This window comes from Manis pentadactyla, chromosome 6 (assembly GCF_030020395.1).
Source record: "Manis pentadactyla isolate mManPen7 chromosome 6, mManPen7.hap1, whole genome shotgun sequence".
NCBI classification, from domain to species: domain Eukaryota; kingdom Metazoa; phylum Chordata; class Mammalia; order Pholidota; family Manidae; genus Manis; species Manis pentadactyla.
In genome coordinates, this window is record NC_080024.1 from 141,665,163 (window position 1) to 141,686,057 (window position 20,895).

The window sequence follows — 20,895 nt, forward strand, 5'->3', positions numbered from 1 at the left end:
CTAACAAATGGGATCTGTCTTCCCTAAAATGTAGGCGCTTAGCGGGCATAGTTTGCTTTTATTTAACCAGTATCTCTTATGACTGAGTTGATGGAAGAGTGTAAGTATGAGTTCAGACATCCTAATTGCAGCTGTAAAAATTTAAGAAATGATTCATATGCTTCAAAATCTATAAATCATTTTTAAAGTTGTGATTTATTTTTGACCAAATAGCTCTACAGTTCTTCAAAACCTGACTCTCATGTGCTCAGGGCTGTTTTAGTGATAATAAGTAAGTGTAGTATTCTGTTTCCATCTGCTAATTCCACATGTCCTTTTGAAATAGAATTCTGGAACTGCCTTTAGCAAAGCAGTCTGCAGGTGTCAAGTTCATTGGGAGTAGATTTCTTGCCACTCAAATAAGAAAGCATAATCTTGGAAATTTAGTGACAAGCTTAGTGTTCAGTAGGTTGTGTCCCTCACAGCTCTTTAATTCCAGAAACCCTTTGTTCTCAGTCAGCAGCTCAGAGATTTCTTCATTTCATGACCTAGCTATCTCACTGCATTATAATGAACAGTCTTCCTGGTCTGGTCCAGCATTCCCCAAATCTTCAATAAATGGATAGCAAAAGCACAAGCACAAAGAAAATATATAACCTTAGTGATCACTTCCTTCACGACACCATACTGGGAATTTCACTTGCACACATTCTTTTGACAAATGATGGAATGTTCTCTGAGAATTTGCATAAACATTTCTTCTTTGTTCTCCTTTCATCCTTTCATGTCAGCTGTGGCAAGTGTATTTGGCTGGTAGTATGTAGTCCCTCCTCCTCATATTCCCCAGCAGTAGAGTAGTGCGGGCATGCTCTTGTTCATGAGTGCCTACTCTGCTGGGAGAGAAGTTGAATTTGTTTTTGTTTGCAAGTCTCAGGGGTCATGCCTGGGGCACAGGAACTGCATAGACTGAGATGATAGTGACTCTCTCGTGAAAATACCTGTGTTCCTGGCATAGAAATACATCTTAATTTTTTTGCATTTGAGAGTTAGCAAAGCAATGTAGAGAAATTGGCAGTGATACTAGATTTTTCACATATAATCTTAACTATTTCATAGCTTTTAGAAATCACATGGGATATTGTAGAACAGGATGGTCTTACCAGAGTATCACTCCACAGCTTATTGAGTTTCAACGGGGAAAAAAGTAGTTGTATCTGGTAGTCACTACCTCAGTCAAATGGTATAGGACAGTACGATGTTACATACCTCCTGTGGTGATACAGTATGATGTGTATGACATCACCAATGAAATACTATTGCCAAAAATGTTTCACTTGAACTTAATGATGCCTTTAGATCCAACTTTCAGTTAACAGGAAAAACAGGAGATAGAGGAACAAGGTACATGACATAATAATAAAAAAAAGACAAATCTTATGGAACATTCTACAAGCAATTTTTTTTTCTTATGAAAAAATGGAGGTGGGACTTCTTGAATTTAAGACTAAGGAGACATAACAACCAAATGCAGTGCAGAAAACATGAATGTTTTTTAAAAAAGACATTTTTTAGATAACTGAAGTAATTTGAATATGGACTGGATTATAGATGCTATTGGAGAATTATTATGGTGTTAATGATAATGGTACTGTGTTTATGAAGAAGAATATCCTTATTTTTAAGCTCTGTATATACATACACACACATATATACTTACACACATATATTGAGAATGACAGGATAGTTGTTGAGTGATCTTTATATTAGAGAGTTTTTAAAATCTTTTTATACATTTGAAATTTTTCATAATAAAAATTTGAGGAGAGTCACAAGGGAAAGTAAATTTCAACTTCAGCTTTTAATTGAAAGATCAAATTTTTAAAAATTCCAAATCTAATGAAAAACAGGATGTAAAATCCTCCCTCATCTCTTGAATTTTTCTTAGGACTTTGTAGGCCTTCATGTATGTAGGACGAAGAAAGCTGAAAAAATAGGAAGAAGATAATTGGGAGAGTACATGGTACCAGAAATCAAAGAGAGAGGGTTGAGGATTAGCAAATGATCAGCCATGTCAAGCTAGCAGTTATATAAGACTAAGGACTGAGTAAGATGGCTGGATTTGGAAAGAATAGGTATCTAAAGTTCATCACTGTTAGAGCATCCTCTCTTTCCTCCCTTCTCTCCGAAGCCATTGCTTCTTTCTGCAATACTGGAGAGTTCTGTCCCGGAGTATTGTATCAGAGATATTGTTGACCTCTTCATGTAGAGGGAGATCTTGAGTGTCCTTAGATTAAGTCCGTTCAAGGATAGAAAGCAGATTATTACATGAGGTCCTTTGTCCTAAGGAAATGAAAACAGCCAGTTAAAGTCAACAGGTTTCTGGTTGTAATTAGAATGACCTAGGGAGACAGAGAAGAAGAGATTACTAGATTTCCATGCAAAGACCAGAAAAAAGTGAAGGTGTTTGGACAAGATTAAAATGTGAACATGTTTGAAGGACAAAGGTTAATTTAATAGAAAGAGATTAAAATGGCAGAGTGAAGGTGATTAAGAGAGTAAGATCCTTCAGAGTCCAGGCGGATGTAGATTTAGCAAAAAGAGGAGTTATTTCTTTCTCAGAATTGGCACTCAGTGAGAGCTTAATAAGTACTAGTTACTGTTATTCTCTATTCAGTAAATGCATATTGACTACTAGTCAAAGTCAGTAATTTTCCTAGGTGCTGGCAAGCCACCTCAGATCTCAGTGGAATGCAGTTTGCTTGATAATAATTAAATAACAAAGGTGGTGGCTTACATTAGATGATCTGGTTTAACCCTCAGAGAACACAGGTTTTAGTGGAATGGTTGAATTCCTAACAAATAACTACACACACAATGGTAAATGTTGTGCACTGGTACAGACAAAATGTAGTGAAAACGTTTGCAAAATTAGATCATGAGGTTTGGGACACGGTACTGACAGCAGAGTGGAGTTAGCATTTGAAAAGATTATAGGCGGCTCCACTCACAGTGGAGCTGGCATTTGAAAGGATTGTAGGCTAAAGATAAATTCTTGTTAGGTGTTTTTTGAAAGCTCCATGTGTGCATATGTGCATCTTCAAAACAAAAGATCCTGGTGAATCAGGGCCATTTTATTTATCCCTATATTTATTAAATTATACTTTGGAATACAGTGAAGTGCCCAAAGGTGTGGGGAAAACCCTAAGACCAAAGGATTTATCCTGAGAATAAGGATTTCCATTCAGTCCAGTCTCTTCTTTTACTCACCTTCTGTAGAGGTAGTTGTCATTACTGGTTTTTGGGGGTGAGAGGTAGGGATTTAATCATTATCAAGCAAATTCCATTTCAGAATGATTCTAAGTGTTGTGTGGTGGGTATGTATGTATGTATAAATGTATGTACATACATACATATCCCCCTTTTAAAACCCCAAATGGGGGTGTGTTTTCTGCACTGTACTGCACCTTTTTCTCTCACTTTATTTTTTGGAGATTATTTCATTATACTTCAGTGTTCCATTGTACGACTCTATCATAATTTTTTTAACTAATCCCTGACTGATGGACATTTAAGTTCTTCCCCTGTGCTCTTTAAAAATTAGAGAAATTTTCAAATATATAAAAATTGAAAGAGCAATGTAATGAACCTTCTTGTACCAAAAAGAGCTTCAGCACTTGCTTTGACCATTTGGGTTTCTTGGTGAGCAGGCCGTGAGTGCTGAGGCTTGTTAGGGAATGCTCTTGGTATCAGCACCCACGGAGAGGGCAGACAGGAAGCAGGTTTGGCCAGAGGGAAAGGTTGAGTAGTGTTGAGGCTGGGTGGAATTTCAGTTCATCCTGGGGGGAGTTCTGCAGATGGAATGGCCCTTCAGGGCTTTCCCAAATTGATATGAGGAGGCCTGCCTTTATGTCTCTGAATTGATCAGTGGATGTTAGTCGAGAGTGGACGTGAGCTGTCCTTCTGGAAGTGGGCAAAAACCTGGGGAAGACATCTCCCTTTGGCTAGGGCAGTCCTTAGTGGGGGCCGATGACCTGGGCTCTCAGCGGCTAGGGCTATAACTCCTTTATTCCTGAAGGGGGATCTGGATGCATACCAGCCATCACACTGATGATGCTCTGTCACCTCCATGCCTGTCAACACCTCTTCTCCCTATTTCCTTCCTCCCTCCCTCCCCCATGCGCCGCTGAGCCCAGACATCATATCATTTTGTCCATAGATACTGTGGTTCTACTTACCTTGAATAATGTGTCATAGTAAAATCTTGATTAACCAGGTTGACTAGAGAATGAAGTTTTCTGGTAAATGGAATTTTGTGGTAAGTGAAGGAAATATAGAAGAGTGAAACATATTTATTTCATTTGGAATCTGGAGGTCTGTGTATGTCTGAGATCTCTGAGATCAGTTTGCAGTTTGGTCTTGAGAGAGTTGCTGCTAATGGACCTAATTACCCACCAAAATAAAAACCTATAGTATGGTACTTCCCTTCATTTGAAGATTAGGAAGCCAGATTATTATTTGTCAGTCACAAAAGCATTTCTTTCACAACTGCTTAAATATAAAAAACAAAAGCAAAATAGGAAGTAGACCCCTATTCAATCAGCTTTTGCAGTGCCTTGCTTTACAGATTCAGGGAAGGAGTGATTGCATTGTTGTCGTTCATGTGGAACACTTCTTATTGAGTGAGTTCTCCGGTGCCATTTTATGAAAATGTTTTCTGAATTGTAATTTCTCTGAGACCAGACTAAGCCTCTGTTCCTCTTTTGGGTTATTTAGGTTCCCACTTTCCTCCCCTCCTCCACTCATGCTTGCCTCCTCCCTCTTTCCTTATCAGTCTGTTTGGAAAGTAAAAGTCGTTTATGTCCTTTTCTTGCCTCTGGCCTTACATGTTTCATCAAACCCCATGATTTATTGTTCTTCTTCTATAATGTCTTGTATTTTCTTAGTTTGCAGAACTCATCGTTTTAGCTAAGCTTCTTATCCCTGTGCCCCAGGCTTATCGCAGTAGCATCGTATTCAGTTTCCCTGTCTGCAGGTTTTGTCTTAGTGTTAATCCAGACGTCATACTATTTCAGGAGTTTTAGCATATTGCCTCTCTGTCTAGTACCTACTTATGGGGCCATTCAGTCTCTTTACTGTCTGGTCTTGCTCAAGAATGGTGTGAAACCTTGTGGTATTTTCTGCTCAAAACCTATAGTTAGTAAATTCTGGTGAAGTGTAGAATAATTATCTCACATATTAGAATCTGAATTTTTTGATGGCTTTACTGGGCATTAATATCCTTATAAGAGTGCTTTTCCTTTATGTAAATGGCTTTCAGTATTTCAAAATGTTTCTCTTTTCCTTTGTCCTTGGACTAACTTTGTATAAAACCTGTATCAAAATCCATGTTGTGTCTTTGCCAACTTGATGTGTTGAACACTAAGTCCTATCTGTTTTATTTCTGAAATAGCTCTTATATTCATTTTGTTATCACCAATATTACTACTACCTTTTATCATCTATATATGAGCTGTATTACTTAGACCCTTTGTCGTATATTTATTAAAGTTGTCCTATATGGTAGATTATACTAAGCATCATATGGTGGTGAATATACAGATGTGGTTCTTGTTCTTAGGGAACAAGAAACAAGAGCTTAAGGAGTAGTAGAAGGACTATATGATTTCACTTATTTGTGGAGTATTGAAAACAAAGCGTACAGAAGGAACGAAATAGCAGTAGACTCATAGACACCAAAAAGGAACTAATGGTTACCAAGGGGGAAGGGTTGAAGCAGGTGGTGGGGAGAGTGAAGGGGATAAAGGGGCACAGTAATTAGCAATTACAATATAAGTCAGTTACAGGGATAGTAGTACAGCATGGAGAATACAGTCAGTAATTCTGTAACATCTTACTATATTGAAAGATAGTAACTGCACTAGAGGGGGTGAGTATTTAATAATATGGGTAACTGTTGAACCACTGTGCTGCATATTTGAAACCAGTGTAAGATTTTACAGATTCAGGGAAGGAGTGATTGCATTGTTGTAAGATTGTATATCAATGATATTTAATTTAAAAAATTTAGAGCATTACAAGCTCATGATAAAAATTTCAAATGATGAAGCATCCTGGAGATGGAGAGTGGTGATGGTTGCACATTGTGAATGTACTTGATGCCACTGAACTGTATACTTAAAAATGGTTAAAATGACAAATTATATGTTATACCTTTATTATAATTTTTAAAATTTATAAAAGGTTTAAAATTTTCAAATAATACAGGCATGTTGAAGAAGAAGAAGAAAAAAGAATAATAGAGGGGACAGCCATTAGAGGGGACAACTAGGAAGTGAGACATTGTGTTAAATTTAGGTACCATTATTTCGTGGGTTGTACTGCAGTAGCTCCACTGGTCTTCAAACCCAGTTTTATCCCTCTCCATGTATTGCAGCTAGAGTGTTCTTTCTGAGAAGCAAATTCAGATTTAAAACACTTGACCCATTTCCCATTGCTGTCAGATTACATCAAATTCCTTATGATGGCTTACCAAGTCCTTTATGATTTGGTGTATGTTGACCTGTTGGTTCTTGTCTCATCGTACTGCCTTTGTGCTCTGTCCAGAAAGAATTGAGACCTCTTATGTTTGGGGGTTAAAGCATGGGATTCCCTGAGCCTCTTCCTTGGTGAATTTCTACTCATTTTCATCATTTCTTCCAAGAATCCTTCCTGGACCCATTGAGGTTAGGATATCCATCTTTTGTGTCTCTATATGTCTTTAGATTTCTCCTGTATCACACTCTGTGATATTTGCTTGTTTACATGTATGTAAGCCCCACTTGGTATTTGAATTGTTTTATTTACTGTTGGAATACTGTGGTACAGGTACAAAATGGAAACTTGGGAAATGCTGTTCCAAAATGTATACTAATAATTGTTGTTATGATACCAGAATTTCATTTGAAAGCTGTTTTAGTATTGGGATGGTTGTTATAGTATTATTTGTAATAAAGTTATGCAGAATTGAATTGCTCTATTTGCAGATAATAGAATTGTGTTTGACAAGCATATATGGTAATACTTCTATGTTGTGGCAGAAAGTCAGTGAAAGATATGAACCTGTTAGAAAGTTCAGTTTTACTAAATATTAAGTGACAGTGCTCTTAAGAAACGAGTAAATGTGGAAGCAGAGTGTGACAAGTACAAAAATCTGCTTTTTAAAAAAATAATATTTATTGAGTAACTGTCATGGTAAAAAAAGGTATTTTAATAATTCAGTACATATATGGTTTCTTTTAATATTTATGACAGTTTTCTGAAAGGAGGGTCTTATTGTCCATCTTTTATAGATGGGGAAGCTGAGACCCAGAAGGCTAACTTTTTCAAGAGTGCATAGAAGAGTCAGGATTTGAATTCAGTTCTGCTGATTGTAAGTTCAGTGTTCTTTCAGTTACTGTTTTTTTTTTCTTGTTGACTGGGGTACAGTTTTATTTCTGTGCAGCCCTGAGAAGTAGGTGAAAGAGAGAAATACATGATACTAAAGTAACCAAAGAGATGACTTTATTTTTACCTCTAAGACCACTGCTCTTTATGATTTGATTTCTTTGACTTAAAAATGATTCAAAATTAATTTTACAAATAGCTTTTGAGAAACTAGAAATCATAAATGAGAAATGAGATGATATGATCAGAAGCTACATGATTAGTAGCCAAATGAGAAGAAACTAAAACTGCTGATACCTGATTCTAAAGCTTTATCATTTAAAAATTGTATTTAGGAGCCAATCTCTAAATGTAATTTTAAACGATTTTGGTGCAAACATAAATGGAAATTGAATGTTCCTTTTCTTCTATTTTTAGGAACATCTGGTCTTAGGACATATCTATTTATAACTCTAATATTTGGAAGCTAGGATTTCCCCTTAAAATATTACTTGTAAAATATGTAACTCTTCAATATTTTGAAGAGTTAGTATGATAATTTTCTTCAGAGTTTCTACTAAAGTTAACACTGTATCAGATTAGTCATTTGTTCAATCATTTTTCCTTTGGGCCTTTTCCATTAAATATAATTTTTTTATATCAATGAATCCTGTTATAGGGCCTGTTTATTTCCATCTGTTGTAAAGCACTTTTGGGACATTTGCAATTTCCTTTATCCAATAGGTGATGATATTACAAAGAATTGAATATTAGCTGATAGAGTAGTTGAATAAGATGGTTGGAAAACTGCATGTTCTGGATTTACACTACTGTTTATTGCTCTTAAAAAACTGTGTGATGCCAGTTCAGTGTGTCTTGTTCAGTTTAAAGAAATTCAAAATTAGATTCTTCTGTCCTACCTAATTAAATGGTTAGGATCTGGTTAATTTGCCAATTTTTTGTTTGAATCAGTCCCTTAGAACTAGGTTTACTGGTTGCCAATTTGGTTAATCCTTCTTTGAGGTATTTGATTGTGATATACTAACCTGTCATCATATGCCATGTTATCCTTTATTTCACATTATTTCATTGTGCTTTTAGTAGCTTTTCTGAAGTTTCACCTTCAGTTTATTAGATTTTTAAGATATTAGGAAAAAACCACATTGGGGCATTTATGTTTTTAATGGACTGAGATTGTGTTTTTTTCGGTATGTATTTCTTTGTCCTAAGAATGTTCACACAGTTTTTTAATATAATGAACTAAAGATTCTTCATCCTGGTCTTTCTTTAAACTTACCTAAGTTACATATTCACATGGTATGTAGAGTCAAATAGATCTAGAAGACTTTATTACATGAAAAAGCCTGAAGAGAGAAGAAATGTGTTGAAAGTCCAAAGGTCTGTGGCATAGTGACTGAGGTTTATCTGGAGTTTTAGGTAATTCATTGGACAGCCATTGGTTTGGTTGTAGTTGACAAGTACCATGGAAGGCAGAGGCTTTCTGTCTTAGTTTCAGGTCAGTGAATTAGTCTCTAAAATGGATCAGGTTATTAAGTAAATACTAATGACTAAATTACAGACAGCATCTTACGCATCGTGTTTACTGAAGATGTTGAAGATTTCTTAGACCTGAATCTGTGTACAGCTGAACAGTGCAGGGGGTTAAGGAACATTGACACTCCATGCAGTTGAAAATTTGTATATCACTTTTGACTCCTCAGAAATCTAACTACTAATAACTTGCTGTTGTCTAGAAGCTTTACCCATGACATAAAAAGCCAATTAACACATTTTTGTATGTTATATGTATTATATACTGTATTCTTACAATAAAGGAAGCTAAAGAAAAGAGAATGTTTTTTCAAATTGTCGCATATCTCCCAAAAACATACTTACTGAACAAAATGTGTATGTAAGTGGACCCATGCATTTCAAGCCCGTTTTGTTCAAAGGTCAGCTATGTTTGCATTCCTTTTAATCTAGGCAGTATGCATTGCATATGAGCCCGCAAATATCTAGAGAAATGATGTTTTTTCCAGATCTCACCATATTGTGTTCGATGCTGTGAGCTTATTTAACTGAGAGAAATCTTCTTTGGGTGATATAATTTAAAAGTGAATGTGGTCACCATGGAAAAATGAACTCCTTCCAGATTCTCTTTTTGAGAAAGTCATTGTTGGATATGTAATTCAGCCAGGAACATGTGGTACCAAATTTATTAAAATTGGTTCAGTGCTCTTTGTTTCATTTTCTAATGTCAAGTGGGAATATGGAAATAATTATTAGAGTCATGGTAATCTATCAAAGGGTGAATCTGATACAGTGATTTATTAAAAAGAAGTGAACTTGGAATTTTTTCCTTAAATGAATATCTTTTACATTGTTGTAGCCAAAAAATGAAATTTTGGGGAAACAAACTGATTAAAGCCATGTATTCTAACAAAAAATAAAAGATGTAATACACATAGTTTATTTTAGTTAGCATCCCAATGTCATTCATAATTTTTACTTGCCTCATTTTCTTTCCAGTGACCATTTCTTTTTTTTTTTAAAGGCTTTAGTTTTAGATTTTATTTATTTGTTTAAAGAGTGTAGGTAGTGGTTTAAACCAAGACTTTTGCTAAAAGCATCTAGCAGTAAAACCATGGCTATCAAAATAGTTTCTTTCGTAGAAAATGGCTGTTCTTTCAGTGTTTCTGAAAATTTCTTTAGACAGTCTTTCCACTTTAGAGTGTCTTTCATTACACATGTAGCATTTGGTATCATTTAAAAATGTTTGGCAGAAAAAATCACTATCGGGACCATTGCTTTGGATTGACCCTCTGTCAAGTCTATGAGTGACCCCTAGTGACTCCTAAGATCTGGCAGTCTTCTGTCTTCTACGGAGCCCTCTTTTGATCAGTCTAGTCTGCATTTCTCCCTAACTTCTCTGAACTAGTATTTGTAAAATCTTTAACCACACAGCTTATAACACTTAAATCTAGTTGTTTCACCAACTAGATCTCAGTTTTGTTACCTGAAGGATGAATTTCTTATATTTGTGCTCTCCTGCAAAAGATGTACTCTAGGATATGCTGGTTAATTGATTTTTCAAACCCCTATAACAGAACTAAATTTTTATTGTGCAGAAATGAGTTTGAAGAGAAAAATTTCCCCTTACTTTACAGTTTATAATGAAAGACATTCATGAACTTGAGACATAATAGACTTGTAGTAAATATGATTGAATGAGTTTCTCACTGAACATACTCTTTTAATGTTTAGCACATTGTGAAGCAACACTGAGTTTTTCTTGGGCATTGCTATTTATTACTACTGGCTTAGAGACTTAACTAGATTAGTCATTGGTCGCATAGCAGAGTTAAAACCACAGGTCTGAAGTCAGGCTGGCTGGGTTCTGAGGTACTTCTTTGTGATTCTCTTTGACTCACTGTCTTTATTAGTGAAAAAGGAGTGATAACACTAACTGCATGATTTATTGTGAGGATTAATTAGATAATATATATATATAATAATATATAAAAATAATGAGATTTTTATGTATTTTCATATTTTGTACATATACATAATGTTTACATGAATTCTCAGCACTTAGTAAGTTCGAGTTGGCTTCTGTTAAAAAATGAAATTCAACCAAGTAAAGTTGAAGATCTAATTGGTTTTATTAAGTGATTCCTGAGTTGGGCAGCAAGTAGAGAAATGATCTGACGAGTTGTACAAAATGGAAGGTTTTTATAGATAAGAGATGGGACAAAAAGTTGTTAGCAAAAAGACGAGGGACTGTTTCAGAGAAGGTCACCTTACTCAGGAGGAGCAGGGGGTCTTTTACAGATCAAAATTCCAGACTGATTGGCTTAAAATTCTACTCCTGGGAGAGGCTGAAACTGCTGTTAGGTAAAGTAGTAAAGCACCAGATTGGTGACTTAGTCCAGAAGAAGTGATCCCATCTTGGGCTGTGTTCTTTTTTTTTTTCAACACTTCAGAATAGAAATATGTTTTAGAAGGGAATATTGTAATATTTGACATTATTCTTATAACATTTCCAGGTTTGAAAAGCACAATGGCAGGTAACAGCCTTGTTCTCCCCATTGTTCTTTGGGGTCGCAAAGCGCCAACACATTGCATCTCAGCAGTACTTCTAACAGACGATGGGTCCACCATCATAACTGGATGCCATGATGGACAAATATGTCTCTGGGATCTTTCAGGAGAATTGGAAGTGAGTATTTGAAATGCCTATTGTACGTGTTAAGTACAAAAACTACTTAATAGATAATAACACAGTCCCAGAATAATACTTGGCTTCATAATATATTTTCTGTGAAACACAGTTTGACTAAAATTTGTATTATGGAGATTGATTATTTACATTATTCATCAGAGTTAACTTCTGCTGGCTTTCACTATTTTCCAATTATAATATCTATCCAAACTGGCTTAAGAGGTTACATTTAGGATTTTTCAAAAGATTTTCATCCACACTGAAGACAAGACAAAAACATTTCCCCCATTTCTCCTCCTCTACCTGCTGCCTTTGGCAACCACCAATCTATTCTCTATATCTATAAGCTTGTTATTTTTTTTGATATGTATATTTTTAGATTCTGCATATAAGAAAGATCATATGGTATTTGTCTTTCTCTGTCTAACTTATTTCACTTAGCACAGTGCCCTCAAGGTCTATCCATGTTATGGCAAATGGCAAGATTTCATTCTTTTTTATGGGCAAATAATACTCCATTATATATATATATATCACAGTTTCTTTAAATGACTGAATTGTATGGTATCAGAATTTTATATCAATTTGGCTGTTAAAGAAAAAAAATACTTTAAAAATCAACTTTCTTGCCCTCTGCATTCCATGCCAACTGCCACTGCATGTTCTCTGTTCTCTTTTATAGAAAAATGCCTGGGGAGAGTTGTCAGAGAAGGGAGGTTAAAAATATGGAAAAAGAGAAAAGTAGAGCTACCTGGACTCCAGGTCCCAGATGGAACATGGCTATAAGAACTAACACATCATATTTTCTTATTCTGATCATCTTGCCTTGCCACTTCTAACTTGATAGCTTCTTTTCTGAACTGTGTGGTCTTTGAGGATGGATGGTCTTTGTAAATATTTTATATTTGTACTGATCATGTGTGAAATGTTTAATTAATAACTGATATAACTTAAATACTTATGGAATATGGTGAGATATAAATAAAAGATATAAATAAAAATAAATAAATAACCCATATATTTATTTCTTCCTCTGATTTTACTAATGCTTTTTTCTTTGTAAGTTTCTTGATGTTAAGATTTTATTGTTGTGACCTAGCATTGATACTAGGCATAGATGTATTTTTGGATGTTTATCATTGTGTCACGGTTAATCTTCCTTTATTAGCCACTTAGTGGTCACTTAGAGCAATTTGTTAAAGCTGTCTTTTTATTTTTTTCCCCTCTAAGCTCCAGAAAACTTCTGTTTAATGAAAACATTAATGAGTTTCTGTTCACGTGAACCCAGACATACATTTCTTTATTCACTTATACCTTCAGTAGGCTCTCCCTCCATAATAACATTATGTGCTGTACAACCTTGCAAGGATCATTAACTTTGTCTTACACTCTTGTCCTTTGTCCTCTTTCCTGAAGCTGGTTATAGGATGATGTGCATGTGTGTGTGCGTGTGCGCGTGCGTGATGTTAGTTGATAACATCCATGTTGCAGAACTGATACCATATATGGAGTCAACATGAACCACCTTGAGACCCCTCAGGTGGTGCCAGGAAGATGAGATTGGAGTATAATTCTGAGAATTTGAAGGACCTTGCAGTTTCTGTCCTAATTCCCACATTCCTTTGCCAATAGTATATATAAACCTGTCTTTCAGGCTGATTGGGTAAAGCAGATTTGGGAAAGGTCCCCTGTGTTCTTGTTGGGCTGCCCTTCTGATAATAAAGCTTTCTGTGCTTCATACCTGGTGACTCAGAGATGGGCTTACTCTGTGCACACTGGGCATGTGAATCTGGGGGGGTTCAGTAACATAAAGAAACATCAATTTATGAAAATATTGTCTTAAACATTTCTATTTTTTAGCTGACTTTGTATTTATGAAAGTATAGTTAGTATAGTTTTATTTACAAAATTTTTTGCTTCCATCTGACAATGGATGCCAAAACCATAAATTTTGTTTTTATTTTATAATTGTTAATTGCTGATATTTAGACATATGCTTGCCTTTTGGCATTTGACTTGTGTTCTGACTATATAGCATGTTGATTGTGCTGTATTCACTTCTGGTCTAGTGGTGTATTTTCTAGATTCCTTAGAACTTTCTTTTTATCTGATAATGTTGTCTGTGAATAAAGGTAGTTTTACTTCTTCTTTTTATATTGTGTATGCCTTTATTACTTTTTTGTGCCCTCTTGGTAGGCAGTTACTTGCCTTATTGCTGATTAAGACTTCTTGTGCAGTGATGAATGTTGAAGGGAATGGACATCCTTGCCATGTTTCTGATCTTGGAGGGAAAGCATTCAGTTGGTCACCATTGAGTCCGGTGTTAGTGTTAGGTTTTTCATAGATACTCTTTATCAGATTGAATAGCTTCCATTTTATTCTTAGTTTGCTGGGAGTTTTCATAATGAATGCCTTTTGAATTTTGTAAAATGCTTTTTCTGCATCTTTTGAGATGATCATATGGTTTTTCCCCTTGATTCACTTGATATGGTGAATAACATTGTTTTCTAATGTTAAATTAACCTTAACATACCCAGGATAAGGTCCGAATAGTCATAATGTATTATTTTATATATTACTGGATTTGTTTTGTTAATGTATTATTGTGTTTTTTTTTGTTTTTTTCCCCTTTTTGTGTTTTTGTTTCTTTGGTCTTGATTCATGAATTTTATAGGTCTGGAGTTTATCTGATTTTGGTATCAGAGTAATTCTGTCCACATAAAATGGATTGGGAAGTGTTCACTTGTCCTCTACTTTCTCTCTCTTTTGTGTTGTAATTTTCTTCTATTTGTTCATTTTTTCAGTTTTCCTCCACCTCCAGCTTTTAGTGAGGAATAACTGATAAATAAAATAGAATGTGTTGTAAATTACAACAGGATAATTTTATATAATTGTGAAATGGTACCAAGAACAAGTTACTTCACATAGATAATTTACTTTTTCTTCTGTGGTGAGGTGTTTAAGATCTACTCTCAGTAAATTTCAAGTATATAATATCTTATTATTAACTACAGTCACCATACATAGATCCTTAGAACTATTCATCCAACTGAAAGTTTATCCCTTTGTCCTACATCTCTCTGTTTCTCTCTCCCCACCAGATCCTGGTAACCCTGTGTCTATGAGATTGGCTTCTTCTTTTTGGTTCCACTAAGTGATGCCATTTGTGTTTCTCTGTCTCTTATTTCACTTAGCATAATGCTCTGTGTTATTGCAAATGTCAGGATTTCTTTTTATTTTTTATGGCTGGATAATATTCCTCTGTGGAGTGTGTGTGTGTGTGTGTGTGTGTGTGTGTGTGTGTGTGTGTGTGTATACATTTTCTTTATCCACCTGTTGACTTAGGTTGTTTGTGTGTCTGGCTGTCGTGGATAATGCTGCAGTGCACATGGGAGTACAGATATCTCTTCATGATCCTGATTTCAAATCCTTTGGATATATACCAAGAAGTGGGATTGCTGGATCATATGGTGGTTCTATTTTTAATTTTTTGAGGAACTCCCGTGTTGGTTTCCATAATGGCAGTACCAAATCACTTCCCACCAACAGTGGTGCATGAGGGCTCCCTTTTCTCCACATTCTTATCAACATTTGTTATCTCCTGTCTTCTTGATAGTAGCCATCCTAACAGGTATTGATTTGCATTTCTCTGATGATTAGGAAGTTGAGTATCTTTTCATGTACCTATTGGCTATTTGTATGTCTTTGGAGAAATACCTGTTCAGGCTCTTCGCTTTTTTCTTTATAGGATTATTTATTTTTTTGTTTTTTGTTTGGTTTTGTTTTTGCTATTGAGTCATATAGGAGTTCCTTGAATATTTTGGATATTACCACTTCAGATACGTGGCTTGCAAATATTTTCTGTAGATCACCTTTTCATTAATTGATGGTTTCCTTTGCTGTGCAAAATTTTTTTAGTTTGGTGTAGTCCCATGTGTTTATTTTAGCTTTTGTTGCCCGTGCTTTTGGTATCATACCCAAAAATCATTGTCAAGACTAATGTCTAGGAGCTTTCCCCTTATGTTTCCTTTTAAGATGTCTATGGTTTTAGATCTTACATTTAAGTCTTTAATCCACTCTGAGTTATCTTTTGAGGTTAGTGTAATATAGAGGTCCTGTTTCATTCTTTTGCATGTGGATACCTTCCTCTAGCCTGTATATCTGTTTTTATGAGTTTTGTATGTCTGTTTTGATTATCACAGCTTCATAAAATAGTTTGAAATCAGTAAGTGTGAGGCCTCCAATTCTGTTTTTCTTTCTCATTTGAGGTATTAAAATAAAATGTCCATATTATCCAATACTATCTACAGATTCCATACAATTCTATCCAAAACCAATGGCATTTTTCACAGAATAGGAGAAAACTATCCTAAAATTCACGTGAAAACCACAACATAGAACATCCAATGCTATGTTGAATAGAAGTGCCAAGAATGAATATTCTTGTCTTGTTCCTGATCTTAGAAGAAAGACTGTTTTTAGCTTTTCACTGTTGAGCATAATGTCAGCTGTGGGATTGTCATATAGGGTCTTTATTATGTTGAGGTACATTCCTTGTGTACCAAATCTGCTAAGAGTTTTTATTCATGAAAAGATACTGAATTTTGTCAAATGCTTTTACTGCCTTTGTCAAGATGATCATGTGATTTTTATACTTTGTTCAAATATTTTTGCTCATTTTTTTAGGTAATGGCAAAGTAAAGTCTAGTTTTAGTTACTCTCTTATGGCCGAAAATGGAATTTTCCAGCAAAGCCATTCACAATGGAAATAAAACTATCAGTAAATGTGATTTTCATGGGAGAAATAAAAAAATTGACCGATAGCATTTTTTCCAGTGAATGAATACTGAATATTACATAGAGATTGTGTTGGATTATGAGAAAAGTTTAGATATATAAGAAAACTTTCTAGGTCTATTGTAACCATAAACAAAGATGAAATTTTCTCTTAATTATAACTATGCAAAAGATGGCTAAGATAATTTCATTTGGAAAATCTCTTCCATTGAAACATACCAGAATTATAGAACAATCTCAATACTCTTTCCATGGAATATTTAATTTTGAACGATCTAGCTTTCCTAGTAGGTTAGGATAAATTTCTTGCAATGTGAAATCATGAAGGGTACAAAGGGGCTTTCAAGGTATTGGTCATATTCTGTATTTCTAACTGGGTATTGAGTTTACAGTATTTTTAACTGGGTATGTGATTATTCAATATATTCTTTATATCTTATACATATGTTATAAATATTATTTGTATGTATTAAATATTAATATATCCTGAAACAATCTAAGGCTCCAAAGTAACCTGGAGTTACAGCATGCCATTTGGTACAAAGGTAGATAAATCTGGGGGCTAATTACTAGACTAATTTTAGAATAATGGGTATTAAGCCATCCTTTTTAAAAGGTCCTGTGCCACTAAATCACTAGTCTGTGAAAGTCATTCTTAGTTCCTGATAGCTAACATTGGCATCAGCATTTAGGAGGGTACCTGTCCTGTATTTTTTGTGCTTCACAATGATAGAGACTTAAATGTGTTTTCAGATCAATGAAGGTATTATTTTTCAAAAAGTAAGGTTAAATCACTTCATTTTATATACTAATTCACATTTTAAACCTTATCTGCCCATATACTAGAACTTGGTGCTTAAGACTGCCCTGGTTTGAATCCTGGCTCCATCACTCTCTGTATGATATCGGGCAAATAATGCTGCTTCTTGGTGTTCTGGTTTTGACCTCAGAATTACCTGCTAGGGTGATTGTGAGCATTAAAAGGGTGGGAGTCACTATTTTCCTGTTTTTAGTTTTTGGTGTTCTGAGCAGTTCTATATAGCCTTCTCAAATCTGTATCTGTGTATTTGTATTGGATATTTAACAGGATTCCTTAAAGATTATTTTTTTTTAATTTGGCACTTACATCAACATATTTGTGTATTTTCAGGTTAATCCTCGAGCACTGTTGTTTGGTCATACAGCTTCAATCACCTGTTTGTCTAAAGCTTGTGCTTCTAGTGACAAACAGTATATTGTGAGTGCATCTGAAAGTGGGTAAGTATTTTTTTTGATTCACTATTTTCTGCATAAGTCTTTATTGCAAATAGCATTGGTATATTGGTAAGTAGGTAGGTTTTTTTCTCTGAGTGTTTATAAGATAAATGTTTCAGTGGTCTAAACTTAAAGATATTTGAAATATCTTTATTTTAAAAATGTGAATTTTATCTTTATTAGTGGTTTTTATAATACTTTTATTATAATTCATGATTTGTCTTTGCCTTGCTTTTGAGAAACTCAGAATAACTTAAAAGTTAAAGCTTGACTATTAATCCCCATGGCATTTTTATTGAGCTGGCAAACTATTTGGAGAGTTTAAAAAAAACCTGAATGATCTTAGGCTAGCATAAATTTGCAAGATGAAGTCATGCAAAAGTTCATGCAGTAGATGTGTGTTAATACACGAATGTAACTATATATATATATTCCTAAGTCTCAGAATATAACTTGCTTTTGGAGAGATGGGTCATTGGATGGTAGGTGTAGGGTTCAGAATGTAAGGAATTTTTAAAACTTTCTTGGTGCTTAGAAAATTGTGTATTTACACAATATGTTATTAAAAAGATTTGGGGAACTAGAAGAGAATTATTTAACAAGTTGTCCCTCTCCCCCCATAATTAATTTATGTTTGAAGAGAACCTAGTATTACTGTTTGGAACAAGAGCGGCATCAGGTAAACATATAGTGCCTTTTGGTCAATTAAAGAATAATTCTCATTAGAAGGCATTTTCTAAATAGGTTGAGTGTCCCCTGAAAAATTGTTTAATACCATCTGAGATTTAGGAAGGGGGATCTTACAGAAAACCTTCATAATATCAGGATCATTACATTTTATTCATGTTGTCTTCTGTTAAATAGATCTTATTTCTTGAAAAGGCAAGGTGTATTGAGATTTCTGATTTTGAATGTTATGTCTTCAGTTTGAGACATGAGCTTTTTTTTGGTATGTACTCAATAAAACTCCTGTAGTAAATACAGAATGAAAACTGAAAACATATTTAATTTGTAAACTTTTGGAATTCAGTTGACTTTATATTTTTTCTTTTGTGCTAAATCTTCTAGCTATGGTTTAAATTAAAAGTTTGCATTGTTTTGTCACTTGCCCCTCATACATCCCTTGGGGCTCTGCTCTGCTCCATTATTCTTCTCACTTTGAGGTTGAGGGCGAGGGAGCAAGCACCGTCTGAAGCAGCCACTGTCTGGAGTGGAGGCAGAGGAGAGACTTCTGCAGGGCCTTGCTTCAGTTTTGGCCAGAGCTACTCACGAAGCTCCATCAGCCAAAAGGGAATCAGAAAGTGGAGTCCTAGTGTGCGACCAGAAAGAATGTGGATGGGGACAGGGGTTGGGATGGTGAGTGGGAGGACCAGGATTGTTTGATGAACAGCAGTAATGACTATGCACTACTTCTGAACTATATCAGTTTAAATGGAAGATTGATTTTAAACCGCTGTGACAGAGTTGAACAGAACTTTTAAAAATTAGATTTTAAGTTAGCTATTTTTTTTTATAGGGAGATGTGCCTCTGGGATGTGAATGATGGCAGATGTATTGAATTCACAAAATTAGCCTGCACACATACTGGCATACAGGTTAGTATCTACTTCTGTAACTGTCCAAATCAGCACAGTTCATTACAAATACACAATTTAAAAATATATGTTTTAAACATTGCACCTATATTTTTAATGAGAAATGGGTATAGATAAGCAATAGGCCAAGAAGACCAGAAATGGAGTAGTAAAGTCTTCCTGCTAAGATGGTATAGTGGGGAGGGTAATAAAGTAGACCAGACTCATGGGAAAATTTACAAGGTAAGCCAATTGTCACTGCTGCTTCCGCTGTGTCCGGCTATCCTAATTACCCAAGTGAGAGCTCCCTTACGATTCAGGTAAGTCCTCTAGATCTTAAATAATGAAATTCTCTCTTGCTAAAGTCTTTATGATTCCATTCATGATTGACACAAATTGACCTACTTTGCAGATCATATCCTTTAATTTTTTTGTGCAGTTGGTCCTTGGGCATATTTACTGACTTTCTAAATCTGTAGAAGAAATAAGTATTTCATATGCCTGGTTTACATAATAATTTACATAGGAATTTATAGTTTTTGACTTGTATTTCCTGGTATTCTTTCTTACTCTTTCACAATTGTCAAGTTCTTTGTGCTTCAATTTACTCATCATTTACTCTGTTGAGTGTTGGGAAAATTGCAAGTGTCTAGGAAGTACGATTTATGTTCTCAATGGGAAAGGACACAGAATAGAAGAGAGCTCACATTTATTGAGCAAATATTGTATAGGCATTTCTTATATGGTGTTCCATTTAGTCCTCCCCATACCCTTACATATTAAGTAGGACTACGTCATTTTACATACAAGGAAACTGAGACCCAGCGTGATTAAATGACTTGGCCCAGTGTCACAGTGTGTCATTCCAGGTGCCAGGATCCCAAATCAGATTTACCAGAACATTCCAGGGACTGTATTCATTTGTTACATCATGCTTCCTCCCTTAAAACAAACAAAATCATTTGATGAAAAAGAAACCCTTCTGTGCCAATAGAAAAGCAATGGATAATTTTTGTGGGGAAGGTGGTGGTCAGTATTGTGACTATTTCTTACCCTGTCAAAAGCCTTTTAAAAATAGCTTCCTCAATGTTAGGGTGTATGCTTTGTATTTATAGGGCACATATTATTTATTTATTTTTATCGTATGAAGACTTATTAAGGATTATAGAGAGAAAAGGAGTAATAAAAGGATGTAGAGCCATTGACTATATAGATAACATTTAAATTGAGAAATTATATATAATTTTCTTGAACTCATTGTAGATAAGTATTTGACTATTGTAATTCTGTGATGTAAAAATTTTTGATTTACATTTTAGGAAAAATTTTCTTCATTCATTCAACAATATCATTATTTATTTCAACAGTTTCAGTGCCTAGTATTTATCGGATCCCGTAGTAGGTCTTCTGCATTTTTTTTTATTTTATTATTTTTATTTTGTTATCATTAGTCTACAATTACATGAAGAACATTATGTTTACTAGGCTCTCCCCTACCCCATGTCCCCCCTCACAAATCCCATTACAGTCACTGTCCATCAGCATAGTAAGTTGTTGTAGAATCACTACTTCTCTTCTCTGTGTTGCAAAGCCCTCCCCTTTCCCCCACCCCCCACATTATACATGCTAATCATAATACCCCCTTTCTTCTTCCCTGCCCTTATCCCT

General features: G+C 34.9%; 1 protein-coding gene across 4 annotated transcripts in view; it reads left to right on the plus strand.

Annotated features, from left to right (window-relative positions):
- The window catches only part of WDR7 (WD repeat domain 7), a 374,749-nt gene that overhangs the window by 12,657 nt on the left and 341,197 nt on the right, over window positions 1-20,895 (plus strand). For 3 of the 4 annotated variants that reach the window (XM_036918525.2, XM_036918526.2, XM_036918527.2), the window contains exons 2-4: window positions 11,427-11,599; window positions 17,550-17,656; window positions 19,170-19,248. In XM_036918525.2, the coding sequence (XP_036774420.2) occupies window positions 11,441-11,599; window positions 17,550-17,656; window positions 19,170-19,248 (345 nt within the window). In that variant the 5' untranslated portion in view covers window positions 11,427-11,440. Of the gene's footprint in view, window positions 1-7,307; window positions 7,388-11,426; window positions 11,600-17,549; window positions 17,657-19,169; window positions 19,249-20,895 lie in introns of all 4 variants that reach the window. The other variant, XM_057504212.1, reaches the window with a different exon arrangement.